This window comes from Salmo trutta, chromosome 14 (genome assembly GCF_901001165.1).
Source record: "Salmo trutta chromosome 14, fSalTru1.1, whole genome shotgun sequence".
Taxonomy (NCBI): Eukaryota; Metazoa; Chordata; class Actinopteri; order Salmoniformes; family Salmonidae; genus Salmo; species Salmo trutta.
The window spans coordinates 56,566,350-56,590,248 of NC_042970.1; the positions used below are offsets into that span (position 1 = coordinate 56,566,350).

Below are 23,899 nucleotides of genomic sequence, written 5' to 3' on the forward strand. Positions count from 1 at the left end.
TCTAATATTATAATTAAGTCTATGACTTGATAGAGCAGTCTGACTGAGGGGTGGTAGGCAGCAGCAGGCTCGTAAGCATTCATTCAAACAGCACTTTCGTGCGTTTTGCCAGCAGCTCTTCGCTGTGCTTCAAGCATCGCGCTGTTTATGACTTCAACCTGGGTGAGTATAATTTGTGGAACGTTCCAACAGGAATCTATTCCAAAAACGTCGTAAATAACAAGGTTTCCAAAAAACAACGCATACTAAGTTGTATAGCGGCAGAATAAGATACCGGGTAGGGAGTGGTCTATTTCATTGCATTTTTCACTCATCACGTTTATTCCGAAAAATGTCTGTCCTCACATGTCTGTTTGCCTATGGACAAACATTAAGAATAAGCTACGTGGTGAGTTGATGCCTATTCGGCAGCTAGTTAGCTAGGTTTGTATGTGTTGCTACTTTGTATGCGTTGTTGGTTGGCAACCTTTTACTTTACGTTTTTTGGAACAGATTCCTTTGGAACGTTCCACAAATTATACCCACCCCTTCAAGCCTACCAACTCCCAAGATTAGGCTGGTGTAACCGATGTGAAATGGCTAGCTAGTTAGCCGGGTGCACGCTAATAGCGTTTCAAACGTCACTCGCTCTGAAACTTGGAGTAGTTTTTTCCCTTCCTCTGCATGGGTAACGCTGCTTCGAGGGTGGCTGTTGTTGATGTGTTCCTGGTTTGAGCCCAGGTAGGAGCGAGGAGAGGGACGGAAGCTATACTGTTACACTGGCAATACTAAAGTGCCTATAAGAACATCCAATAATCAAAGGTATATGAAATACAAATCGTATAGAGAGAAATAGTCCTATAATAATATAATAACTACAATCTAAAACTTCTTACCTGGGAATATTGAAGACTCATGTTAAAAGGAACCACTAGCTTTCATATGTTCCCATGTTCTGAGCAAGGCACTTAAACATTAGCTTTCTTACATGGCACATATTGCACTTTTACTTTCTTCTCCAACACTTTGTTTTGCATTATTTAAACCAAATTGAACATGTTTCATTATTTATTTGAGGCTAAATTTATTTTATTGATGTATTATATTAAGTTAAAATAAGTGTTTATTCAGTATTGTTGTAATTGTCACCATAAAAAATTATAAAAATCGGCCGATTAATCGGTATCGGCCTTTGGGTCACCAAATAATAGGTATCGGTGTTGAAAAATCATAATCGGCCGACCTCTAGTTATAACCTCACGCCCATCGTAAAGTATAAGGCATCATCCTTCCTAGTCTCTAATGTGAGAGACTGGAATGTGAGTGCCTTAGGAAGAGTTTACAGCCCGAAAATACAGAACATCAAATAAATGGACTATGGGACATTATATTTCAGACAAAATGGTGGTAACAATGGTAGATGGAATATGAAAATGAATGTCGATTTTGTTATGTTATTAATAGTTAAATAAAGACGTTATGACGAAAACATTGTAACTTGAGTTTTCATAATGTATATGTGCTGTTTACATACTTTGTTGTGTAGAGAATATCCAGATGAAAGAGAATGTTTTGGTAACGATAAGACTGATATTAGTTGTCTAAATCCTAATACCTTGCAACGAGATACATCCCAGGGAACCCAGAGGGCATGTCAAAGACGGAAACGCCCCTTGTGACCCGAGGGCATAAAACATGCGAGTTAAGAATTTACCTTCAGACTAAGTTTACCATGCGCTGCAGCCGAGGTTTACGACTTGTCGTGACCCCGAAATGCAACACGAGGTTGATGACAAAGAAAATCTCTAAACATTCAAGTTTATGGTGGAGTAGCTATTCTGTATCTAAGAAGTACTGTATCTAAGAAGGTGAATTCAAGAAGGACCAACCGGTTATTCTCTTCAAATCATTGGTTGTCTACACGGCCCTCCTACCCAAGATAGGAGGCTAATCAGCCGTGTCGACGCTCCTAAGAAGACAACTCTCACAGAACGAGTAGAAGGAAACCGACAACCAAGAGAAAGTACATTGATTGTCCACACGATGTCTGAGACTTACACCCAGTAACGAAAGAAAAGGGCGTCGGCCAAACCTATCCCACTAAGCGGAACTCATTCCACAAAGAGATACCCAATGGAGACCTTCAACACGTAAATACATCCATTATAATTCTGACCCATAAGAGCAGCAGTTTGGGGCAAGGTGTTAGGGCTAAACTAAGCATAGTTTACAAATGTATCCAAGTGTGCTTTTCTCTCGAGCACTCGCTCTTTAAAAATCTCCATCTTGTACAACATGTGTCATATTGTGCTGGTCTGCTAGGGACCTGTTGCCATTGTACTAAGTTCTAATCAATAGCCTAGGCGGTCTGTGTGTGTGTGTGTGGGTATATATATATATATATATATATATATATATATATATATATATATATATATATATATATATATATATATATATATATATATATATATATATATATATATATATTATCATTTAGCTTGTTAGTAAATAAATACTCAATTTGTGTGGTACAGAACGATTTAATGAGACCCGGGTTTGTGCAGATTTACAAATTATGCAACTTTCATAATGCGGCTGATGAAATTAATCAAGTGACTGCTTTGAAAACGATATTCTTTGAGTTAAAAATCGGGAATCGTTAACTCATTAAAACAAACTTTTCCTGTGGTGCCCCAGGTTACTGAGTTAATGGTTATCGGTTTACATGAAATGTCAGCTGGACAAAATGGAAACGGACACAGTAACACTGTGCACCGAGGAATAGAGGCCACGGACAGACAGAGCTGAAAACTTCACTGCTTGACAAGCATGATGAAATCCTAGTTGAGAATGAAACGACTAAACAAATGAACAGCTAAACAGCACGGCAAGTATTGGGGCGGCAGGTAGCCTAGTGGTTAGAGCGTTGGACTAGCAACCGAAAGGTTGCAAGATCGTAGCTGACAAGGTAAAAATCTGTCGTTCTGCCCCTGAACAAGGCAGTTAACCCTTGTTCAGGGGCAGTTCCTAGGCCGTCATTGAAAATAAGAATTTGTTCTTAACCGACTTGCCTAGTTAAATAAAAAGGTCAAATAAATTTAAAAAGTAAGTGAAAGAAACAGGTTTCGATTATGTTTTACTGGTAATGGGGACATACGTAAATGATAAATTAACATTTTGGTCAGAGTGTGTGTCCCCCAACTGTTTAACCCTACTTTATGCCACCTTCCAAGAAGTCATTGTCAAGTCCCTTGTCAGTGCATAAAGTAGCATCATCGTTATTTAAAAATAATAATAATAATTCAGAACAGGCAACAGACTTACCTGTGTGTGGTGAACATTAGCAGCAACAATTGAATCGGCATTTAGTGCCTTCAAAATAAAAGTCCCTAATTGAGTGAGGCAAACGGATAGTAAGTGAAATCATGGCATATATTTGGACTAGATAATGCTAAACAAGGTTGGAATTCTCAATAAATTCAACAAGACAATTATTGGTTAATTGGACAAAAAACAAAAACATGTTAAAATCTGTTGAAATCCCACAGTGGATGTAATAAGGCGTCCGCATGCTTCCCATTCGAAACAGCTTGTGCCTCTATTATGATGATAGTGTGAGCTTTGTTTGTTTAGTCTTCAGCAATAGTTTGAGCTGTTCGTGCACCCTATATTTGAGGCAAATCGAAGTCTGTAGCCAAAGTCAACCGCTCTTAAATTATTATTATTTTAAATCAAAAATTTAAATAAAACAATAAAAAATTTGGTGATTGGTCAACAGTAGGAATTCTTCAATTAAGTATTTGTTGTCATTCAACGAGTGGCGAATCATTTCCACGCACATTTTTTTTACTTGAGAAATACTGCTCCAAACATCTTTCACTAAACAAAAATATATAGTTGAAGTAGGAAGTTTACATAGCCAAATATATTTGAACAATTACTGGCATTTAATCCTAGTAAAAATTCCCTGTTTTAGGATCACCACTTCATTTTAAGAATGTGAAATGTCAGAATAATAGTAGAGAGAATGAATTATTTCAACTTTTATTTATTTCATCACATTCCCAGTGGGTCAGAAGTTTACATGTCCTCAATTAGTATTTAGTAGCATTGCCTTTAAATTGTTTAACTTGGGTCAAATGTTTCAGGTAGCCTTCCACAAGCTTCCCACAATAAGTTGGATGAATTTTGGCCCATTCCTGCTGACAGAGCTGGTGTAACTGAGTCAGGTTTGTAGGCCTCCTTGCTCGCACACGCTTCTTCAGTTCTGCCCACAAATCTTCTATAGAAATGAAGTCAAGGCTTTGTGATGGCCACTCCAATACCTTGACTTTATTGTCCTTAAGCCATTTTGCCACAACTTTGGAAGTATGCTTGGGGTCATTGTCCATTTGCGACCAAGCTTCAACTTCCTGACTGATGTCTTGAGATGTTGCTTCAATATGTCCACATCATTTTCCTCCCTCATGCTGCCATCTATTTTGTGAAGTACACCAGTCCCTCTGCAGAAAAGCACCCCCACAACATAATGCTGCCACCCCCACGCTTCACGGTTGGGATGGGGTTCTTCGGCTTGCAAGCATCCCCCTTTTTCCTCCAAACATAACGATGGTCATTATAGCCAAACACTTCTATTTTTGTTTCATCAGACCAGAGGACATTTCTCCAAAAAGTACAATCTTCATCCCCAAACCGTAGTCTGCCTTTTTTTTTTAAATGGTGGTTTTGGAGCAGTGGCTTCTTCCTTGCTGATCGGCATTTCAGGTTATGTCGATATAGGACTCGTTTTACTGTGGATATAGATACTTTCGTACCCGTTTTCTCCAGCATCTTCACAAGGTCCTTTGCTGTTGTTCTGGGATTAATTTACACTTTTGCACCAAAGTAAGTTCATCTCTAGGAGACAGAACCTGTCTAAACGTACCCGATTTAATCTGGTTACTACTCCTGCCCAGAAACGAGAATATGCATATAATTAGTAGATTTGGATAGAGAACACTAAAGTTTCTAAAACTGTTTGAATGGTGTCTGAGTATAACATAACTCATATGGCAGGCCAAAACCTGAGAAGATTCCATACAGGAAGTGCCCTGTTTGACAATTTGTTGTCCTTCTGTTGCATCTCTATCGACATTACAGCATCTGTGCTGTAACGTGACACTTTCTAAGGTTTCCATTGGCTCTCTAAAGCCGCCAGAAAGTGGAATGGGGTGTCTGCTGTCTCTGGGCAAAGTACAGCAGCAGAGTTTGTAAGTGGTCAGCCTGGGGACAGTGAGACTGGAGATGCGTGGCCACGAGACTTCTCCATTTTTTTCTTTCAGCCTTTGAATGAATACAACGTTGCCCGGTTGGAATATTATCGCTATTTTGCGAGAAAAGTAGCATAAAAATTGATTTTAAACAGCGTTTGACATGCTTCAAAGTACGGTAATGGAATATTTTGAAATTTGTCGTCACAAAATGCTCTCGCGCGTTATGCTTCGGAGGACCTGGACCATGCCTCAGGACTACCTGGCTTGATGACTCCTTGCTGTCCCCAGTTCACCTGGCCGTGCTGCTGCTCCAGTTCCAACTGTTCTGCCTGCAGCTATGGAACCCTGACCTGTTCACCGGACGTGCTACCTGTCCCAGACCTGCTGGAACCCTGACCTACTCACCGGACATGCTACCTGTCCCAGACCTGCTGTTTTCAACTCTCTAGAGACAGCAGGAGCGGTAGAGATACTCTCAAAGATCGGCTATGAAAAAGCCAACTGACACACTCTTGAGTTGCTGACTTGTTGCACCCTCGACAACTACTATGAATATTATTATTTGACAATGCTGGTCATTTATGAACATTTGAACATCTAGGCCATGTGCTGTTATAATCTCCACCCGGCACAGCCAGAAGAGGACTGGCCACCCCTCATAGCCTGGTTCCTCTCTAGGTTTCTTCCTAGGTTTTGGCCTTTCTAGGGAGTTTTTCCTAGCCACTGTGCTTCAACACCTGCATTGCTTGCTGTTTGGGGTTTTAGGCTGGGTTTCTGTACAGCACTTTGTGATATCAGCTGATGTAAGGGCTATATAAATAAATTTGATTTGATCGCACGAACTTGGATATAACTATGGATTATTTGGAAGCAAAACAACATTTATTGTTGAAGTAGAAGTCCTGGGAGTGCATTCTGACGAAGAACAGCAAAGGTAATCCAATTTTTCTTAGAGTAAATCTGAGTTTGGTGAGGGCCAAACTTGGTGGGTGTCAAATTAGCTAGCCGTGATGGCCGGGCTATCTACTCAGAATATTGCAAAATGTGCTTTCGTCGAAAGGCTTTTTTTAAAAAAAAAAATCGGACACCGCGATTGCATAAAGGAGTTCTGTATCTATAATTCTTAAAATAATTATGTATTTTGTGAACGTTAATCGTGAGTAATTAAGTAAATTCACCGGAAGTTTGCGGTGGGTATGCTAGTTCTGAACATCACATGCTAATATAAATATGAACTTGATTGAACAAAACATGCATGTATTGTATAACAATGTCCTAGGAGTGTCATCTGATGAAGATCATCAAAGGTTAGTGCTGCATTTAGCTGTGGTTTGGGTTTTTGTGACATATAGGCTTGCTTTGAAAATGGCTGTGTGATTATTTTTGGCAGGGTATTCTCCTGACATAACCTAATGTTTTGCTTTCGCTGTAAATCCTTTTTGAAATCGGACAGTGTGGTTAGATTAACGAGAGTCTTGTCTTTAAAATGGTGTAAAATAGTCATATGTTTGAGAAATTGAAGTTATAGCATTTATGAGGTATTTGTATTTCGCGCCACGCGATTCCACTGGCTGTTGACGTCCCACCTTGCCCAGGGAGGTTAAGGTCCTGGAGTGGCCTAGCCAGTCTCCAGACCTTAATCCCATTGAAAATCTGCGGTTAGGAGCTGAAGGTTCGAGTTGCCAAACGTTAGCCTCGAAACCTTAATGACTTGGAGAAGATCTGCAAAGAGGAGTGGGACAAAATCCCTCCTGAGATGTGTGCAAACCTGGTGGCCAACTACAAGAATCGTGGGACCTCTGATTGCCAACAAGGGTTTTGCCACCAAGTACTAAGTCATGTTTTGCAGAGGGGGTCAAATACTTATTTCCCTCATTAAATGCGCAAATCAATTTATTACATTTTTGACGTGTTTTTCTGGATTTTTTGTTGTTATTCTGTCTCACTGTTCAAATAAACCTACCATTAAAAGTATAGACTGATAATTTCTTTGTCAGTGGGCAAACGTACAAAATCAGCACAAATACTTTTTCCCCCTCACTGTAGTAGAAAAATAAGTCTATATACAAAGTGAGCAAATGAGGTGAGATAAAATGGTGTAAAATAGTCATATGTTTGAGAAATTGAAGTAATAGCATTTCTAAGGTATTTGAATATTGCACCACGGGATTCCACTGGCTGTTGAGTAGGTGGGACGATTTCATCCCACATACCCTAGAGAGGTTAACCTCTTACATCTAGATGTTCCGCTAGCGGAACACCTGCTCCAATATCCAATGATGGGCGTGGCGCGAAATACAAACTCCTCTAAAATCCGAAAACTTCAATTTTTCAAACATATGACTATTTTACAGCATTTTAAAGACAAGACTCTCGTTAATCTAACCACACTGTCCGATTTCAAAAAGGCTTTTTGAATGGTTTGAATGGTGTCTGTGAGTATAACAGAACTCATATGGCAGTCAAAACCCCGAGACAGTTTCTAACAGGATGTGGAAATCTGATTTGCGGACTCAACTTCAGCACTTTGCCTATAAAATCACACCCATGAGTTAGGATTCATTGAGCACTTCCTATGGCTTCCACTAGATGTCCCCAGTCTTTACAAAATGGTTTGAGTCTTCTACAGTACGAACTGACCGAATGAGAGGCTGTTGATCTTGGTCACATGGGGAGGGCCATTACCATTATGACGCGGGTGCCCCTGGCTACCCTCCCCTTTCGAAACGTTTTAAAAGACAATGCAACCGTCCCCATGGAATATTATTGAAGCTCTGGTTGAAAAAGGCCCTAAAGATTTGTTATACAACGTTTGACATGTTTGAACGAACTTCAATAGTATTTTTTAGCGCTTTCGTGATGAGAAGTCCCGCGCACGACGGAACATTTTGTGCAGCCTTCGGAATGCGCTAACAAGAAGAAGCTATTGGGACATAAATTATTAACTTTTTCGAACAAAACTACATTTGTTGTGGACCTGGGATTCCTAGAAGTGCCTTCTGATGAAGGAAAGTACGACCCTGCCTCACACAGGAAGCGGCGCAGGTCCTAATCCAGGCACTTGTCATCTCCCGTCTGGATTACTGCAACTCGCTGTTGGCTGGGCTCCCTGCCTGTGCCATCAAACCCCTACAACTCATCCAGAACGCCGCAGCCCGTCTGGTGTTCAACCTTCCCAAGTTCTCTCACGTCACCCCGCTCCTCCGCTCTCTCCACTGGCTTCCAGTTGAAGCTCGCATCCGCTACAAGACCATGGTGCTTGCCTACGGAGCTGTGAGGGGAACGGCACCTCCGTACCTTCAGGCTCTGATCAGGCCCTACACCCAAACAAGGGCACTGCGTTCATCCACCTCTGGCCTGCTCGCCTCCCTACCTCTGAGGAAGCACAGTTCCCGCTCAGCCCAGTCAAAACTGTTCGCCGCTCTGGCACCCCAATGGTGGAACAATCTCCCTCACGATGCCAGGACAGCGGAGTCAATCACCACCTTCCGGAGACACCTGAAACCCCACCTCTTTAAGGAATACCTGGGATAGGATAAAGTAATCCTTCTAACCCCCCCCCCCCTGTAAAGGATTTAGATGCACTATTGTAAAGTGTTTGTTCTACTGGATATTATAGGTGAATGCACCAATTTGTAAGTCGCTCTGGATAAGAGCGTCTGCTAAATGACTTAAATGTAAATGTAAAATAATCAAAGGTAAGGGAATATTTACAATGGTATACAAGAGTAGATTTGATATTCGATTGTTCCAAGATGGCGCAGAGCTGTATTGCTAGCCTATTTTTCTGAGTATAGCATCCCCTTTTATTGCAAAGTGTGATTTCCCAGTAAAGTGATTTTTAAATCTGGCAATGCAGGTGCTTTCACGAGATGTTCATCTATAATTCTTTGAATGACAATATTACATTTTAAAAATGTTTTCGAATAGTAATTTAGTAAATTGTAGCGCTGATTCACCGGATGCATTTGAGGGAAAATAGTTTCTCAACGTCACGCGCCGATGTAAAATGCTGTTTTTATATATAAATATGAACTTTATCGAACAAAAGAATGCATGTATTGTGTAACATTATGTCCTAGGAGTGTCATCTGATGCAGATTGTCAAAGGTTAGTGCTGCATTTAGCTGTTTTTTGGTTATTTGTGATGCATGTGGTTGGTCGGAAAATGGCTATGTGGCTACTTTGACGATATACTCCTAACATTATCTAATGTTTTGCTTTTGCTGTAAAGCCTTTTTGAAATCGGACAACGTGGTTCGATTCAGGAGAGGTGTATCTATAAAACGATATAAAACAGTCCTATATTTGGAATCAAAAATCAAATGTTTCTATTGTTCGGTTATGAATATGGCGAAATGATTTTACGCTGGATGTTGATCCCGCATACGGGACGAGCATTCCTAGAGGTTTTAAAGACAAGACTCTCGTTAATCTAACCACACTGTCCGATTTCAAAAAGGCTTTACAACGAAAGCAAAACATTAGATTATGTCAGGAGAGTACCCAGCCAGAAATAAATCAGACACCCATTTTTCAAGCTAGCATATAATGTCACATAAACCCAAACCACAGCTAAATGCAGCACTAACCTTTGATGATCTTCATCAGATGACACTCCTAGGACATTATGTTATACAATACATGCATGTTTAGTTCAATCAAGTTCATATTTATATCAAAAACCAGCTTTTTACATTAGCATGTGACGTTCAGAACTAGCATACCCACCGCAAATTTCCGGTGAATTTACTAAATTACTCACGATAAACATTCACAAAAAACATAATTATTGCATAACTCCTTTATGCAATCGCTATGTCAGATTTTAAAATAGCTTTTCGGCAAAAGCACATTTTGCAATATTCTGAGTAGATAGCTCGCCATCACAGGCTAGCTATTTTGACACCCACCAAGTTTGGCACTCACCAAACTCAGATTTACTATAAGAAAAATTGGATTACCTTTGCTGTTCTTTGTCAGAATGCACTCCCAGGACTTCTACTTCAATAACAAATGTTGGTTTGGTTCAAAATAATCCATAGTTATGTTCAAATATCCTCTGTTTTGTTCTTGCGTTCAAGACACTCTCCGAACGGTGACGCGCGGACGCGTATCGTGACAAAAAAATTCTAAATATTCCATTACCGTACTTCGAAGCATGTCAAACGCTGTTTAAAAATCAATTTTTATGCCATTTTTCCCGTAAAAAAGCGATAATATTCTGACCGGGAAACCCTGTTTTCGTTCAGACTCAAAATCTAAAATGGACTCTTCACGTGCGCACCCGTCTCATTGATCTCAGATCGACCACTTACCAAATGCGCTACTGTTTTTCAGCCTGGGACACCAGTATCATCATTCAACATTCTGGCGCCTTCTGAGAGCCTATGGGAGCCGTAGGAAGTGTCACATTACAGCAGAGATCCCCAGTTTTCAATAAAGAGAGTGTAGAAGGCCAAGAAATGGTCAGAGAGGGCACTTCCTATACAGAATCTTCTCAGGTTTTTGCCTGCCATATGAGTTCTGTTATACTCACAGACACCATTCAAACAGTTTTAGAAACTTTAGGGTGTTTTCTATCCAAATCAAACAATTATATACATATTCTAGTTTCTGGGCAGTAGTAATAACCAGATTAAATCGGGTACATTTTTATCCGGATGTGAAAATACTGCCCCCTACCCTAGAGAGGTTAACTGCACCCTTTGTAATTCCTCTTTTTCAATTGGCAGCGGGGGAAGAACGGCACAGGTAGAACATCAGACAAAAAAGCCTCTCTGATTGCCCGTGTTGGTATGCCCTCTGTCACCACATTCTTCAAGAAGGTAGAGCCTTCCCAAGAAGAATATGATTTTAGCTGTGCAGGAGGGTGTTTTTGCATACCACACAATCAAAGTTACAGATCTATGGACTGCAGAGCACAACTGACACGAAAGCTTTATGAGCCGAAGTTTACATGTGCTAGGACAAAATGTGAAGCCATAGTGAGTAACGAGTTAGCACCATGAGCAACTACTTTGGAAACACGGGACCTAGACCAGGTTGAATTTGTGTCCCTGTCCATTGATGCGTCCAATCATAGACATGTAAAGCTGCTGCCAATAGTAGTCAGATATATGGTGGCAACACATCTATGGAAACAAAACTGCTTGATTTTGTTGAATTGAATGGAGAAACAGCAGAGGAGATTGCAGCTGAGGTCCTGGTGGTCATCCAAAAATGTAACCTGCAAAACAAAGTCGTGGCATTATCTGCCGACAACACAAATACCAACTTTGGAGGACTGAATAGGCTGGGGAGGGTCAATGTCCATACCAAAGTTAACAATGCTCTGCAGCGGGAGGTGATTGGCTTAGGTTGTCCTGCCCACATCATTCATAACATGGCCAGAACAGCTTTGGATATGATTCCCCTTGATGTTGAGTACCTGCTCAAAGATATTTGGATATTTTCGCCGTCAGAGTAGAAAGACTGAAGAGCTTTTGTGAGTTTGTTGGCCAGGAGTACCATAACATTTTAGGACACAGCAATGTTCGCTGGCTGTCCATGCTCCCTGCTCTAGAAAGAGTGCTGAAAAGGTATGTGCCATTGAAATCCTTTTTTTTCCCGTGAAGACAAATGCCCTGTTGTCCTGCGAACAATGTTCGAAGACCCACTGACTGAACTTTGTCTGGCCTTTGTCCATGGAAACTTGACCATATTCAGTGACACGATCAAGATGCTTGAAGGCTAGGACCGCTGTGCTGTGGAGTCAGCTGCAATTCTGAGAAACATTGAGACGTGATGACACCTTCATTCCAGTTTTGGTCATAGGAATTCTGAGAGCTACAGGGAAATGGAGCAATGTCTAAAGAGAGCTCTCTCAAAACATCCCAATTATTCTTCACTGCGGTTGTGAACTACTTGCAAGCATGGGGAAAGCACACAGATAATCTAAAAGATTTACATTGTCTCCTTTTAAAAAGGCAACCTCGGCGTGAAGAGATCCAGAAGGCAGTAGGTACACTGCAGGAAAAATGCCCCAATGTGACCATCAATGAGGATGCATTGTTTGACGAGATTACTGGCCTGCAAGAGTTTCTAAAGGGGGGATCGCTTGAAGAATGGAAAACATCCGAGACACCACTTAGTCAGAGACGGAGCACGGTGGTTACCCACTTCAAAGAGAACGTCATCCCACACACTAACCTGGCTAGATTAGCATCTGTTGTCATGTGCTTACCTGGAAGTAATGCACCAGTCGAGAGAGTGTTCTCCCAAATGAATGATATGGACAGCAGCAAGAAATAGGTTCACTGTTCCTACCATCAAGGCCATGCTTATTGTGAAGACAAACTTCAACCTCCCCTGCCAGGAGAGAATGGAGAAGCTGGCCAAAGACAGAGCAATCCTGAAGAGGATACATTCTTCTGAGAAATATACAGATTAGGTTGGTATAAGTATATTATGTAGTTACCAATCTCATCATAATCTTATTTCTTTATTATGTTAAGTATTTCACATATACTATTGTCTGTTTTTACAATTTTGCTCATGTCCTCTTCTGCTCTTATTCTACCCAGACTACCAGGACCACTGAATGGCTGTTCAGATTGGACAGTTCTGTCTTGTCTGTAGTGTCTCTATAATATAGTTGTTTTCTCTGTCACAGTGTGCCTGTCAGACTAAATACATGAAACCGGAATTGTCCCCCTTTTTTATTTCATAGATAATGACATTGGATATTTTAATGATATATTGACCGCCGAACTGGAAATGTCCCCGATTTTAATTTCAGAAATCTGGTCACCTTACTGTATGAGCCAAGGACTACATGCTTTCTGTTAAGTTTTGATTACAATACTGGTTGGGGTGAATATATTTTATATGACATCCACGATTTTTTTTGTTAACTAGTAAATAGTAGCCTACAGCAAAGTGTGTTTAAATCATAGATAACTTGTTAACAATTTCTGCTAGTTAGTTTTTGCTACCATGTGGGTTTAGCTTGCTGGAACCTGCTAACTGAGGAGTGTTTATTCACCTGTTTCCATACATGTTTCATTATAAAACATATCTTACAAAAGGAGTTGTTTAGTCTAACTGCTTAACTATTTTTCAGTACTACAAAGCTGTGTATATTCGCAAATACTGTGCCAAATCATATGTGAAGAATGCAACAAAGATGCAGAATCTGGCCAAGCGAGTAAAGTTCCCTCAGCACTCACAACAAGCAAACTTTGACAAAAGTCCCTCTACCTGCATTTGAGGTGAAAATGATTCAATGAGAGACCTTATCGATAGCAAAAGCTCATGATCCTCCTGGAATCAGAAGTTTGACTCAATGGATGAATGTAGTCAGAGAAATGCTGATGCATGTTTTGCTCTAGCTGTGTACGCAACTGGTTCACCTGATGCTCACAGGCAATGTGTATTGGAAGAGGTTTCTGAATATTCTTCGCCCAGCATACACCCCTCCAACCAGACATGCTTTATCTACTCATTTGCTGGATGCAGAGTTCAAGCAAATCAGAGGAAGCAGACTGTATTGCAATCATTTCTGATGGGTGGTCGAATGTTCGTGGGCAAGGAATAATTAACTACAAGAAATGGCCATATCACATCTACCGATATGGACAGCTCTATCAAGAGGAACCTCCTAGATGATGTATTTTGGGAGAGTGGTAAGCAGCCTGAAACCTATAGCAGTAGCCATTGCATGGATTGAGGGAGACAATGCCATCCAGTCTGATGTTCAGACTCTGCTTGCAGATGTAAGAGAAGAAATCCGTACTTCACTGTTTCTCCAAGCAGAGGAAACTGCAGTTCTGAAATACATCAAAGCCTGAAGACCTCTGCCTGAAACCCATACACATCGCAGCGTACATGTTGGACCCCAAGTATGCTGGCAAGAGCATCATGTCTGGTGCAGAAATCAACAAGGCCTATGGTGTCATCACTACCATGTCTCACCACCTTGGCCTGGATGAGGGCAAGGTTCTTGGCAAAGTATACTTCCAAGCAAGAGCTTGGGATGGAGATGCAATATGGAGGTCATGCCAACATCTCATCAGCCACCTGGTGGAAGGGACTTTGTGGATCTGAGGCTCTTTCCCCTGTTGCCTCCATCATCCTCCAAATCCCACCAACATCAGCCACCTCAGAGCACAACTGGTCCATGTTTGGGAACACACACACACACACACACACAACAGGCTGACCAATAGAAGGGTTGAAAAATTGGAGGCCATCGAGGCAAATTTGAGCCTGACAACAAGCCATCCTCAACATGGTTGGAAAGTGACAGTGAAGATAAAGCCTCAGAGTCTGATGTTCAAGAGGTGGACATTAAAGTCGTCCAGGGAGATGCGATGGATCATTGGGGAACATTCAATATTCCCTTTCTTTTGTTGTTGAGTGAAATAATCCCATGTGAAGAGTCAACTCATTTAATTAAAGTACAATTTGTAACTAAATAGTTATTTTTATTTCTATTGGAAGGATTTAATCATTTGCAATGATGTCTGCTTATGATACGGTAAAAGGTTTAGGTCTCAATATGACATAGTAAATATATCCAATGCCAAAAACATCTACATTTAAATGGTATTAATATATTTCCAAAATATATTCCTGTTAACGCCCATATATTCCTGTTAATTTCCACAGAAAGTTTCCACCTCTGAATATTCCCCAAAATGTGCAACCCTATGTAGGCCTAAGAGCACAACCTGTTTAGTCTTAATACCAACACGAGTTTCAGAAGAAAGTTTTTCGTTTCTGGCCATTCTGAGACTGTAATCGAACCCACAAATGCTAATGCTCCAGATACTCAACTAGTCTAAAGGCCAGTTTTATTGCTTCTTTAAAATCAGAAGTGTTCAGCTGTGCTAACAATTGCAAAATTATGATCAATTAGTCTTTTAAAATGATAACTTGGATTAGCTAACACAACATGCCATTGGAACACATGGTTGCTGATAATGGGCCTCTGTTCGCCTATGTAGATATTCCCTAAAAAAATGTAAAAAATAAACCGTTTCCAACTACAATAGTCATTTACAACATTAACAATGTCTACACTGTATTTTTTATCAATATGATGTTCATGGAGCCATGTCAAAACGACTATTGGGTTCTTCTCCCCCGATTGCTCAGTTTGGCCAGCTCTAGGAAGAGTCTTGGTGGTTCCAAAATTCTTCCATTTAAGAACGGAGGCCACTGTGTTCTTGGGGATCTTCAAAACTGCAGACATTTTTTTGGTACCCTTTCCCAGACCTGTGCCTCGACACAATCCTGTCTCTGAGCTCTACAGACAATTCCTTTGACCTCATGGCTTGGTTTTTACTACATGTACTGTCAACTGTGGGACAGTCATAAAGACAGGTGTGCCTTTCCAAATTATGTCCAATCAATTGAATTTTCCACAGGGGGACTCCAATCAAGTTGTAGAAACATCAAGAATGATCAATGGAAACAGGATGCACCTGAGCTCAAATGCAAGTCTCATTAGTAAAGGGTGTGAATAGGTATTTTGTTTATTATTTTTCACACATTTGCAAACATCTATAAAAACCAGTTTTTGCTTTGTCATTATGGGGTATTGCTTGTAGATTGATGAGATTTAAAAAATATATGTTTTAGAACAAGGCTGTAATGTAACAAAATGTGGAAAAAGTAAAGTGGTCTGATGGCACCGAAGAGGATGGCTGACATTTTACATGCTCCTAACCAACTGTCTATTTTGTTAGTTTTTTCGCGTTGTTTGTAACTTAATTCGTACATGTTTCTTCTACCATCTCGTATGACCAAAAATAACTTCTTGACATCAGAAGAGCGATTACTCACCACGAACTGGAAGAAGCTTTTTCCTTTAGTGAGTCTGACGAGAAGGATATACTGCTCTGCCAGGAACAGGCCCTAATCCCTGTCATTTAAGTTAAGAAAAGACTTAGGAAAAGGTGGTGCAGGTCGGCCTGCCTTCTGAGAATCCGTAGCGAGTCAACTCCCACTGTCATCCATTCTACTGGCTAACATGCAATAATTGGAAAACAAAATTGATCACCAACGATTACCCTCCCAACAGGACATTAAAAACGAATATTTTACGCTTCACGGAGTCGTGGCTGAACGATGACACAGATAGATGTACTATTGTAAAGTGGTTGTTCCACTGGATATCATAAGGTGAATGCACCAATTTGTAAGTCGCTCTGGATAAGAGCGTCTGCTAAATGACGTAAATGTAAAACGTAAATGTAATAATAGAGCTGGCAGGATTTTCCATGCACCCGCAGAACAGAGAAGAAGCTATGCCTGCTAAGACTAGGGGTAGGGGTGTTTTGCTATTTGTCAATAACAGCTGGTGCGCGATGTCTAACATTAACCTGTTAGGTCTAGGGGGCAGTATTTACACGGCCGGATAAAAAACGTACCCGATTTAATCTGGTTACTACTCCTGCCCAGTAACTAGAATATGCATATAATTATTGGCTTTGGATAGGTAACACCCTAAAGTTTCTAAAACTGTTTGAATGGTGTCTGTGAGTATAACAGAACTCATATGGCAGGCAAAAACCTGAGAAGAATTCATGCAGGAAGTGGCCTGTCTGACAAGGTGTTGTTGTTCTTGCCTCTGTTTATTGAAGACTCAGGATCTTAGCTGTAACGTGACACTTCCTACGGCTCCCATAGGCTCTCAGAGCCCGGGAAAAAGCTGAACGATGACGAGGCAGCCCCAGGCTGAAACACATTATCGCCTTTGCCAAGTGGCCGATAAGAGGACAAAGGAATTAGGCGCGTGCCCGAGTCGACCCCGTGCTGTATTTTCTTTCGGCTGTTTACCTAATTGCAGATTCCCGGTCGGAATATTATCGCTTTTTTACGAGAAAAATGGCATAAAAATTGATTTTAAACAGCGGTTGACATGCTTCGAAGTACTGTAATGAAATATTTAGAAATCTTTTGTCACGAAATGCGCCGTGCGCGTGACCCTTATTTACCATTGGGATAGTGTCTTGAACGCACGAACAAAACGTCGCTGTTGGAACATAACTATGGATTATTTTGGACCAAACCAACATTTGTTATTGAAGTAGAAGTCCTGGGAGTGCATTCTGACGAAGAACAGGAAAGGTAATCAAACTTTTCTAATAGTAAATCGGAGTTTGGTGAAGGCTAAACTTGCTGGGTGTCTAAATAGCTAGCACTGTGATGCCGGGCTATCTACTTAGAATATTGCAAAATGTGCTTTCACCGAAAAGCTATTTTAAAATCGGACATATCGAGTGCATAGAGGAGTTCTGTATCTATAATTCCTAAAATAATTGTTATGCTTTTTGTGAACGTTTATCGTGAGTAATTTAGTAAATTGTTAGTAAATTCATTGGAAGTTTGCGGGGGGTATGCTAGTTCTGAACGTCACATGCTAATGTAAAAAGCTGGTTTTTGATATGAATATGAACTTGATTGAACAAAACATGCATGTATTGTATAACATAATGTCCTAGGTGTGTCATCTGATGAAGATCATCAAAGGTTAGTGCTGCATTTAGCTGTCTTCAGGGTTTTTGTGACATTATATGCTAGCTTGAAAAATGGGTGTCTGATTATTTCTGGCTGGGTACTCTGCTGGCATAATCTAATGTTTTGCTTTCGTTGTAAAGCCTTTTTGAAATCGGACAGTGTGGTTAGATTAACGAGAGTCTTGTCTTTAAATAGCTGTAAAATAGTAATATGTTTGAGAAATTGAAGTAATAGCATTTCTAAGGTATTTGAAAATCGCGCCACAGGATTCAACTGGCTGTTACGTAGGTGGGACGATTTGGTGCCACCTGCCCTAGAGAGGTTAAAGAAGTCGAATGAGGTAGAGTACCTTATGAGAAGCTGTAGAGTACACTATCTACCAAGAGAGTTCTCATCTAAACTCAGCAAAAAAAGAAACGTCCTCTCGCTGTCAACTGCGCTTATTTTAAGCAAACTTACAAATATTTACACATGTTATGAACATAATTCATCAACAGACATAAACTGAACAAGTTCCACAGAAATGTGACTAACAGAAATTGAATAATGTGTCCCTGAACAAAGGGGGAGGTCAAAATAATCAAAAGTCAGTAAGTATCTGGTGTGGCCACCAGCTGCATTAACCTCTTACATCTAGACTTTCCGCTAGCGGAACACCTGCTCCAATAGCCAATGATGGGCGTGGCGCGAATTACAAATTCCTCAAAAATCCCAAAACTTCAATTTTTCAAACATATGACTATTTTACACCATTTTAAAGACAAGACTCTCCTTTATCTAACCACACTGTCCGATTTCAAAAAGGCTTTACAACGAAAGCAAAACAGATTATGTCAGCAGAGTACCCAGCCAGAAATAATCAGACACCCATTTTTGAAGCTAGCATATAATGTCACATAAATCCAAACCACAGCTAAATGCAGCACTAACCTTTGATGATCTTCATCAGATGACACCCCTAGGACATTATGTTATACAATACATGCATGTTTTGTTCAATCAAGTTCATATTTATATCAAAAGCCAGCTTTTTACATTAGCATGTGACGTTCAGAACTAGCATACTTCCGCTGAATTTACTAAATTACTCACGATAAACGTTCACAAAAAACATAAATTTTTTAAGAATTATAGATACAGAACTCCTCTATGCACTCGCTATGTCCGATTTTAAAATAGCTTTTCGGTGAAAGCACATTTTGCAATATTCTCAGTAGATAGCCCAGCCATCACGGCTAGCTATTTAGACACCCAGCAAGTTTAGCACTCACCAAAGTCAGATTTACTATAAGAAAAATGTTATTACCTTTGCTGTTCTTCGTCAGAATGCACTCCCAGGACTTCTACTTCAATAACAAATGTTGGTTTGGTCCAAAATAATCCATAGTTATATCCAAATAGCGGCATTTTGTTCATGCGTTCAAGACACTATCCGAAAGGGTAAATAAGGGTTACGCGCCCGATGCGTTTTGTGACAAAAAAAATCTAAATATTCCATTACCGTACTTCGAAGCATGTCAACCGCTGTTTAAAATCAATTTTTATGCAATTTCTCATAAAAAAGCGATAATATTCTGACCGGGAAAGCGTGTTTACGTTCAAAGAGAGAGAAAGTAAAAGCATGGGAACCCCTCGTGCACGAGCCTCAGTCTGATGGCCCTCTGATCGACCACCATCCAAACGCGCTAAAGTTTTTCAGCCAGCGGCTGGAATAACATCATTCAGCTTTTTCCCGGGTTCTGAGAGCCTATGGGAGCCGTAGGAAGTTTCACGTTACAGCAAAGATCCTACATTTTCTTTAAACAGAGTCAAGAAGCTCAAGGAATGGTCAGAGAGGGTACTTCCTGTTTGGAATCATCTCAGGTTTTTGCCTGCCATATGAGTTCTGTTATACTCACAGACACCATTCAAATAGTTTTAGAAACTTTAGGGTGTTTTCTATCCAAAGCCAATAATTATATGCATATTCTAGTTTCTGGGCAGGAGTAATAATCAGATTAAATCGGGTACGTTTTTTATCCGGCCGTGAAAATACTGCCCCCTAGCCATAACAGGTTAAGTACTGCAGTGAATCTCCTCCTCATGGACAGCACCAGATTTGCCAGTTCTTGCTGTGAGATGTTACCCCACTCTTCCATCAAGGCACCTGCAAGTTCCCAGACATTTCTGGGGGGGAATGGCCCTAGCCCTCACCCTCCGATCCAACAGGTCCCAGACGTGCTCAATGGGATTGAGATCCAGGCTCTTCGCTGGCCAAGGCAGAACACTGACATTCCAGCCTTGCAGGAAATCATGCACTGAACAAGCAGTATGGTTGGTGGCACTGTCATGCTGGAGGGTCATGTCAGGATGAGCCTGCAGGAAGGGTACCACATGAGGGAGGATGTCTTCCCTGTAACGCACAGCATTGAGATTGTCTGCAATGACAACAAGCTCAGTCCGATGATGCAGTGACACACCGCCCCAGACCATGACGGACCCTCCACTTCCGAATCGATCTCGCTCCAGAGCACAGGCCTTCGACGATAAACACGAATCTGACCATCATCCCTGGTGAGACAAAATCGTGACTCAGAGAAGAGCACTTTTTTTCCAGTCCTGTCTGGTCCAACGACGGTGGATTTGTGCCCATAGGCAACGTTGTTGCCAGTGATATCTGGTGAGGACCTGCCTTACAACAGGCCTACAAGCCCTCAGTCCAGACTCTCTCAGCCTGTTGCGGACAGTCTGAGCACTGATGGAGGGATTGTGCGTTCCTGGTGTAACTCGGGCAGTTGTTGCCATCCTGTATCTGTCCCGCAGGTGTGATGTTCGGCTGTACCGATCCTGAGCAGGTGTTGTTACACGTGGTCTGCCACTGCCACTCCTGTCTCCCTGTAGCTCTGTATTTGGCGTCTCACAGTACGGACATTGCAATTTGTTGCCCTGGCCACATCTGCAGTCCTCATGCCTTCTTGCTGCATGCCTGAGGAATGTTCACGCAGATGAGCAGGGACCCTGGGCATCTTTCTTTTGGTGTTTTTCAGAGTACTAAGGCCTCTTGTGTCCTAAGTTTTCATAACTGTGACCTTAATTGCCTACTGTCTGTAAGCTGTTAGTGTCCTACCTACCGTTCCACAGGTACATGATCATTAATTGTTTATGGTTCATTGAACAAGCATGGGAAACAGTGTTTAAACCATTTACAATGAAGATCTGTGATGTTATTTGGATTTTTACGAATTATCTTTGAAAGACAGGGTCCTGAAAAAGTGACTTCGTTTTTGCTGCGTTTATATTATTCATAGCCATCTATTTACCACCATAGACAGATGCTGGCACTAAGACCACACTCAACCAACTAAGGACATAAGCAAACAAGAAAACGCTCATCCAGAAACGGCGCTCGTAGTGGCCATAAAAATGACTTGTATTTTAACAGCAACGGTTCCAACCTAGACTTGTTTTCAACAAGAACTTCTACAGTAATATGTACAGTAGGCCTGAATTTTTCATCTTCGTCTGTATTGTTACTTAGGGTTGCACTATCAGAAGATAGCTAACTTGCTTTGGCTAACGTTAGCTTTTAGCTGTGTACAAGGCCAGGGGATTGTTTGAAAGAGAAACTCATACTATTATTAGATAGTACTCCCTTATATCTGCTTATCGCCTTTTATAAAATGAGAATGCCTTGCTGACCGACTTACTGTCGAAGCACTGTTTCCTGAAGCATTCTGACCTGTCCTGAAAGAATTCCCTGGGTATACCGTCATGCTGTGGATGTTTGGTCAGGACGTGTCGTTATATGAATTTGTTCGTTTTGATTGACTCATTACTAAGCACTTCCCCGCACAAAACACATTGAAGAAGCTCCTCGTTAATTCTCAAAGCTTGTATGAAAGAAAAACTCAACGGTGTATTGACTTTTCATGACGATTGAGCTCAGTCAGAACTTGTTGCGAGCATGAGTCCATTTGGAGAGTGGGAATGACAAGTCAGTGGCTTACAGCGCATCATCTGCTGTTGAACAACAGCGCTGCAGCATGTGTCGGAGTGATCTTCCATGAAAACTCCTGAAAAAAGATTTGGTAAACCACGAAGCACACGGGCATCTCCCACTCATGCAGCTGCCAAACTGAACAGACACCGCTGCTAAGCAGAGAGCGCACTGAATAGAGACCGCAGTTGCACTTGGCCAAATCAATTAATTAAATAATTATACATTTACTCTTACACTTCGCGACCCACCATTAACAGGTTCTCGACCCAACTTCAAGAAAGGCTGCTCCATAGGAATGAATGGAATTCTACAGCATTTCAAATTAGGCCTAAAGGTTTCAAGGACAAAATTACATGTATAGAAGTATGTTTTTGTTGTAGTTGGGACAGTAAAATTAGCCATCTAAAAAATATACTTTAAGTAAAAAAATATATATTTTTATGTTAAACTCACAACAATAAAAAAAAAAAATCTGCATTAATATTGTCAAATACAATACGTGGGGGAAAAAACGAACGGAGCCTTCCTTTAGCTTCCGTTTTGGAAGCTGAGGTGACGTGCCAAGATGGAGGTTCGGTACACAGCGCCCCCTATCAGTCATCTACTGTATATATCAATTGTTGTTTAAAACCAGCTAAAACAGTGTACATACATTAAGTGTGCATTTTGCAGTTGTGAAATTATCTTTGATGTGATATGAAAGTAGAAGGATTTGTTTATAGAACGGTACCGCAATTGAGAATCGATTCACAATTACATGGAGTATTTGGCTGTTTTGGCTTCCACAACCAATTTGCCTTTAAAAACAACATGTAAGGTCCGTGGAATAGAAGGAGTAACGTTTGCCCAATAATGGACTTAAAGGAGACAGTTACATTTAACTCATAAAATCGTCCTCCATAATCTTAAACGGAACTGACCGCGACTGGTGTGTTCCCAAATTATCAGACAAAACAAAAAAGGTAGGTAACTAGTTAGCTAACTAACCAACCTGATGTCTAGCATTGTGACCGATTTCGCAATTTACCAGTTCCCTGCCTTGGCAAGTGGGCTGGTTGATGGAAAATAGTGTTGACTATGTTCAGCTAACGTTAGCTAGCTAATGGCTATATGCGCTAACCAACTAACGACGTCAGTAACATTGCTAACACAACGAACGTTACCAAATATGAAGAGGGGATAATAGCTTAACATGTACGTTACGCTGAACACACGCCACAGGAGAGTTAAGACCGTCCATGTCCGGCCGCATTGTTGATCCCACAATATCTGATCCCAACGTCCTAAACAAAGTAACGCTAAGAGGCTACGTATATCTAAAACTATTAAGTACCTAGTTTAATAATATAGCTAGCTACTGTTAGTTAGCTGGCTAGTTTACCTCCAGTGTGTAAGTATTCCAAATCGACTTGAAGTTTTGCATGGCTTCAGATGCCGTCTGTTCGTCCATATTCAGCTCCTGACAAAGCATTTCCAAGCTCTTTCGGACGGAACTCTCGTCCGTCCGCCCGGAGTCGGAATCTGACTCGTCTCCCCGCATTTGTAAATCTAAATTACAGTGGCAGAGAAATAAAAATATATAGCTATCTATGTCAACAAAGCAGTCCCGAGACACCACAAACAGACCACCGGTCACTCAATTCCCACAATGCACTGTGGTGCAATTGGCGCGAAAACGGATCCTTTTCGACCAATGAGTAAAGGCCCCAAAGGACAAACAAAGGAACGTAAAGAGGGCTGCGTTTCAAAATCAAAGTGTGCAGTCCGAATCCTTAAAAGACACACCCTATCCCCTCAGCCCTTTTATTTTGTAATTTTTGTTAATTAACAACAAATCAATACAGGAAGTACATGTGGGAACATGTGAACCATAAGTCTTAATAGCCTAACATAAAAAATCCCCAAAGCCAAGTCTCTCAAGGGAGTGGAAGAGGAACTGATGCTCTACTGTGTCAAATGCTTTATAAAAATCAAAAAATAATATGAAGCTATCCTCGGTTATTAGGTCTGAGTAGTCAAGTATGTCTAATACTAGTCTGATATTAGAAATATGTCTGTTCCTCATAAAGCCAGACTGTGTTTCATCAATGATTGCATCCAGGACTTCTTTAATTATTTTTGCAAGTAGTAAGGCTAATATCTTATAGTCATTATTAAGAAGACAAATTGGACGCCAGTT

At 40.9% G+C, this 23,899-nt stretch overlaps 1 protein-coding gene across 7 annotated transcripts in view; it reads right to left on the reverse strand.

Moving 5' to 3' along the window:
• The window catches only part of rbl1 (retinoblastoma-like 1 (p107)), a 75,355-nt gene extending 51,969 nt beyond the window's left edge, over positions 1-23,386 (reverse strand). For 3 of the 7 annotated variants that reach the window (XR_003881170.1, XR_003881168.1, XR_003881169.1), the window contains exon 1: positions 23,102-23,260. Coding sequence is in view for 3 of the 7 variants with exons in the window: in XM_029776456.1 (XP_029632316.1) it covers positions 23,102-23,260 (159 nt within the window). In the remaining 4 variants the exon portion in view is untranslated. Of the gene's footprint in view, positions 1-23,101 lie in introns of all 7 variants that reach the window. The other 4 variants (XM_029776456.1, XM_029776455.1, XM_029776459.1 and 1 more) reach the window with 2 other exon arrangements.
• Positions 23,387-23,899: the final 513 nt, after the last annotated feature.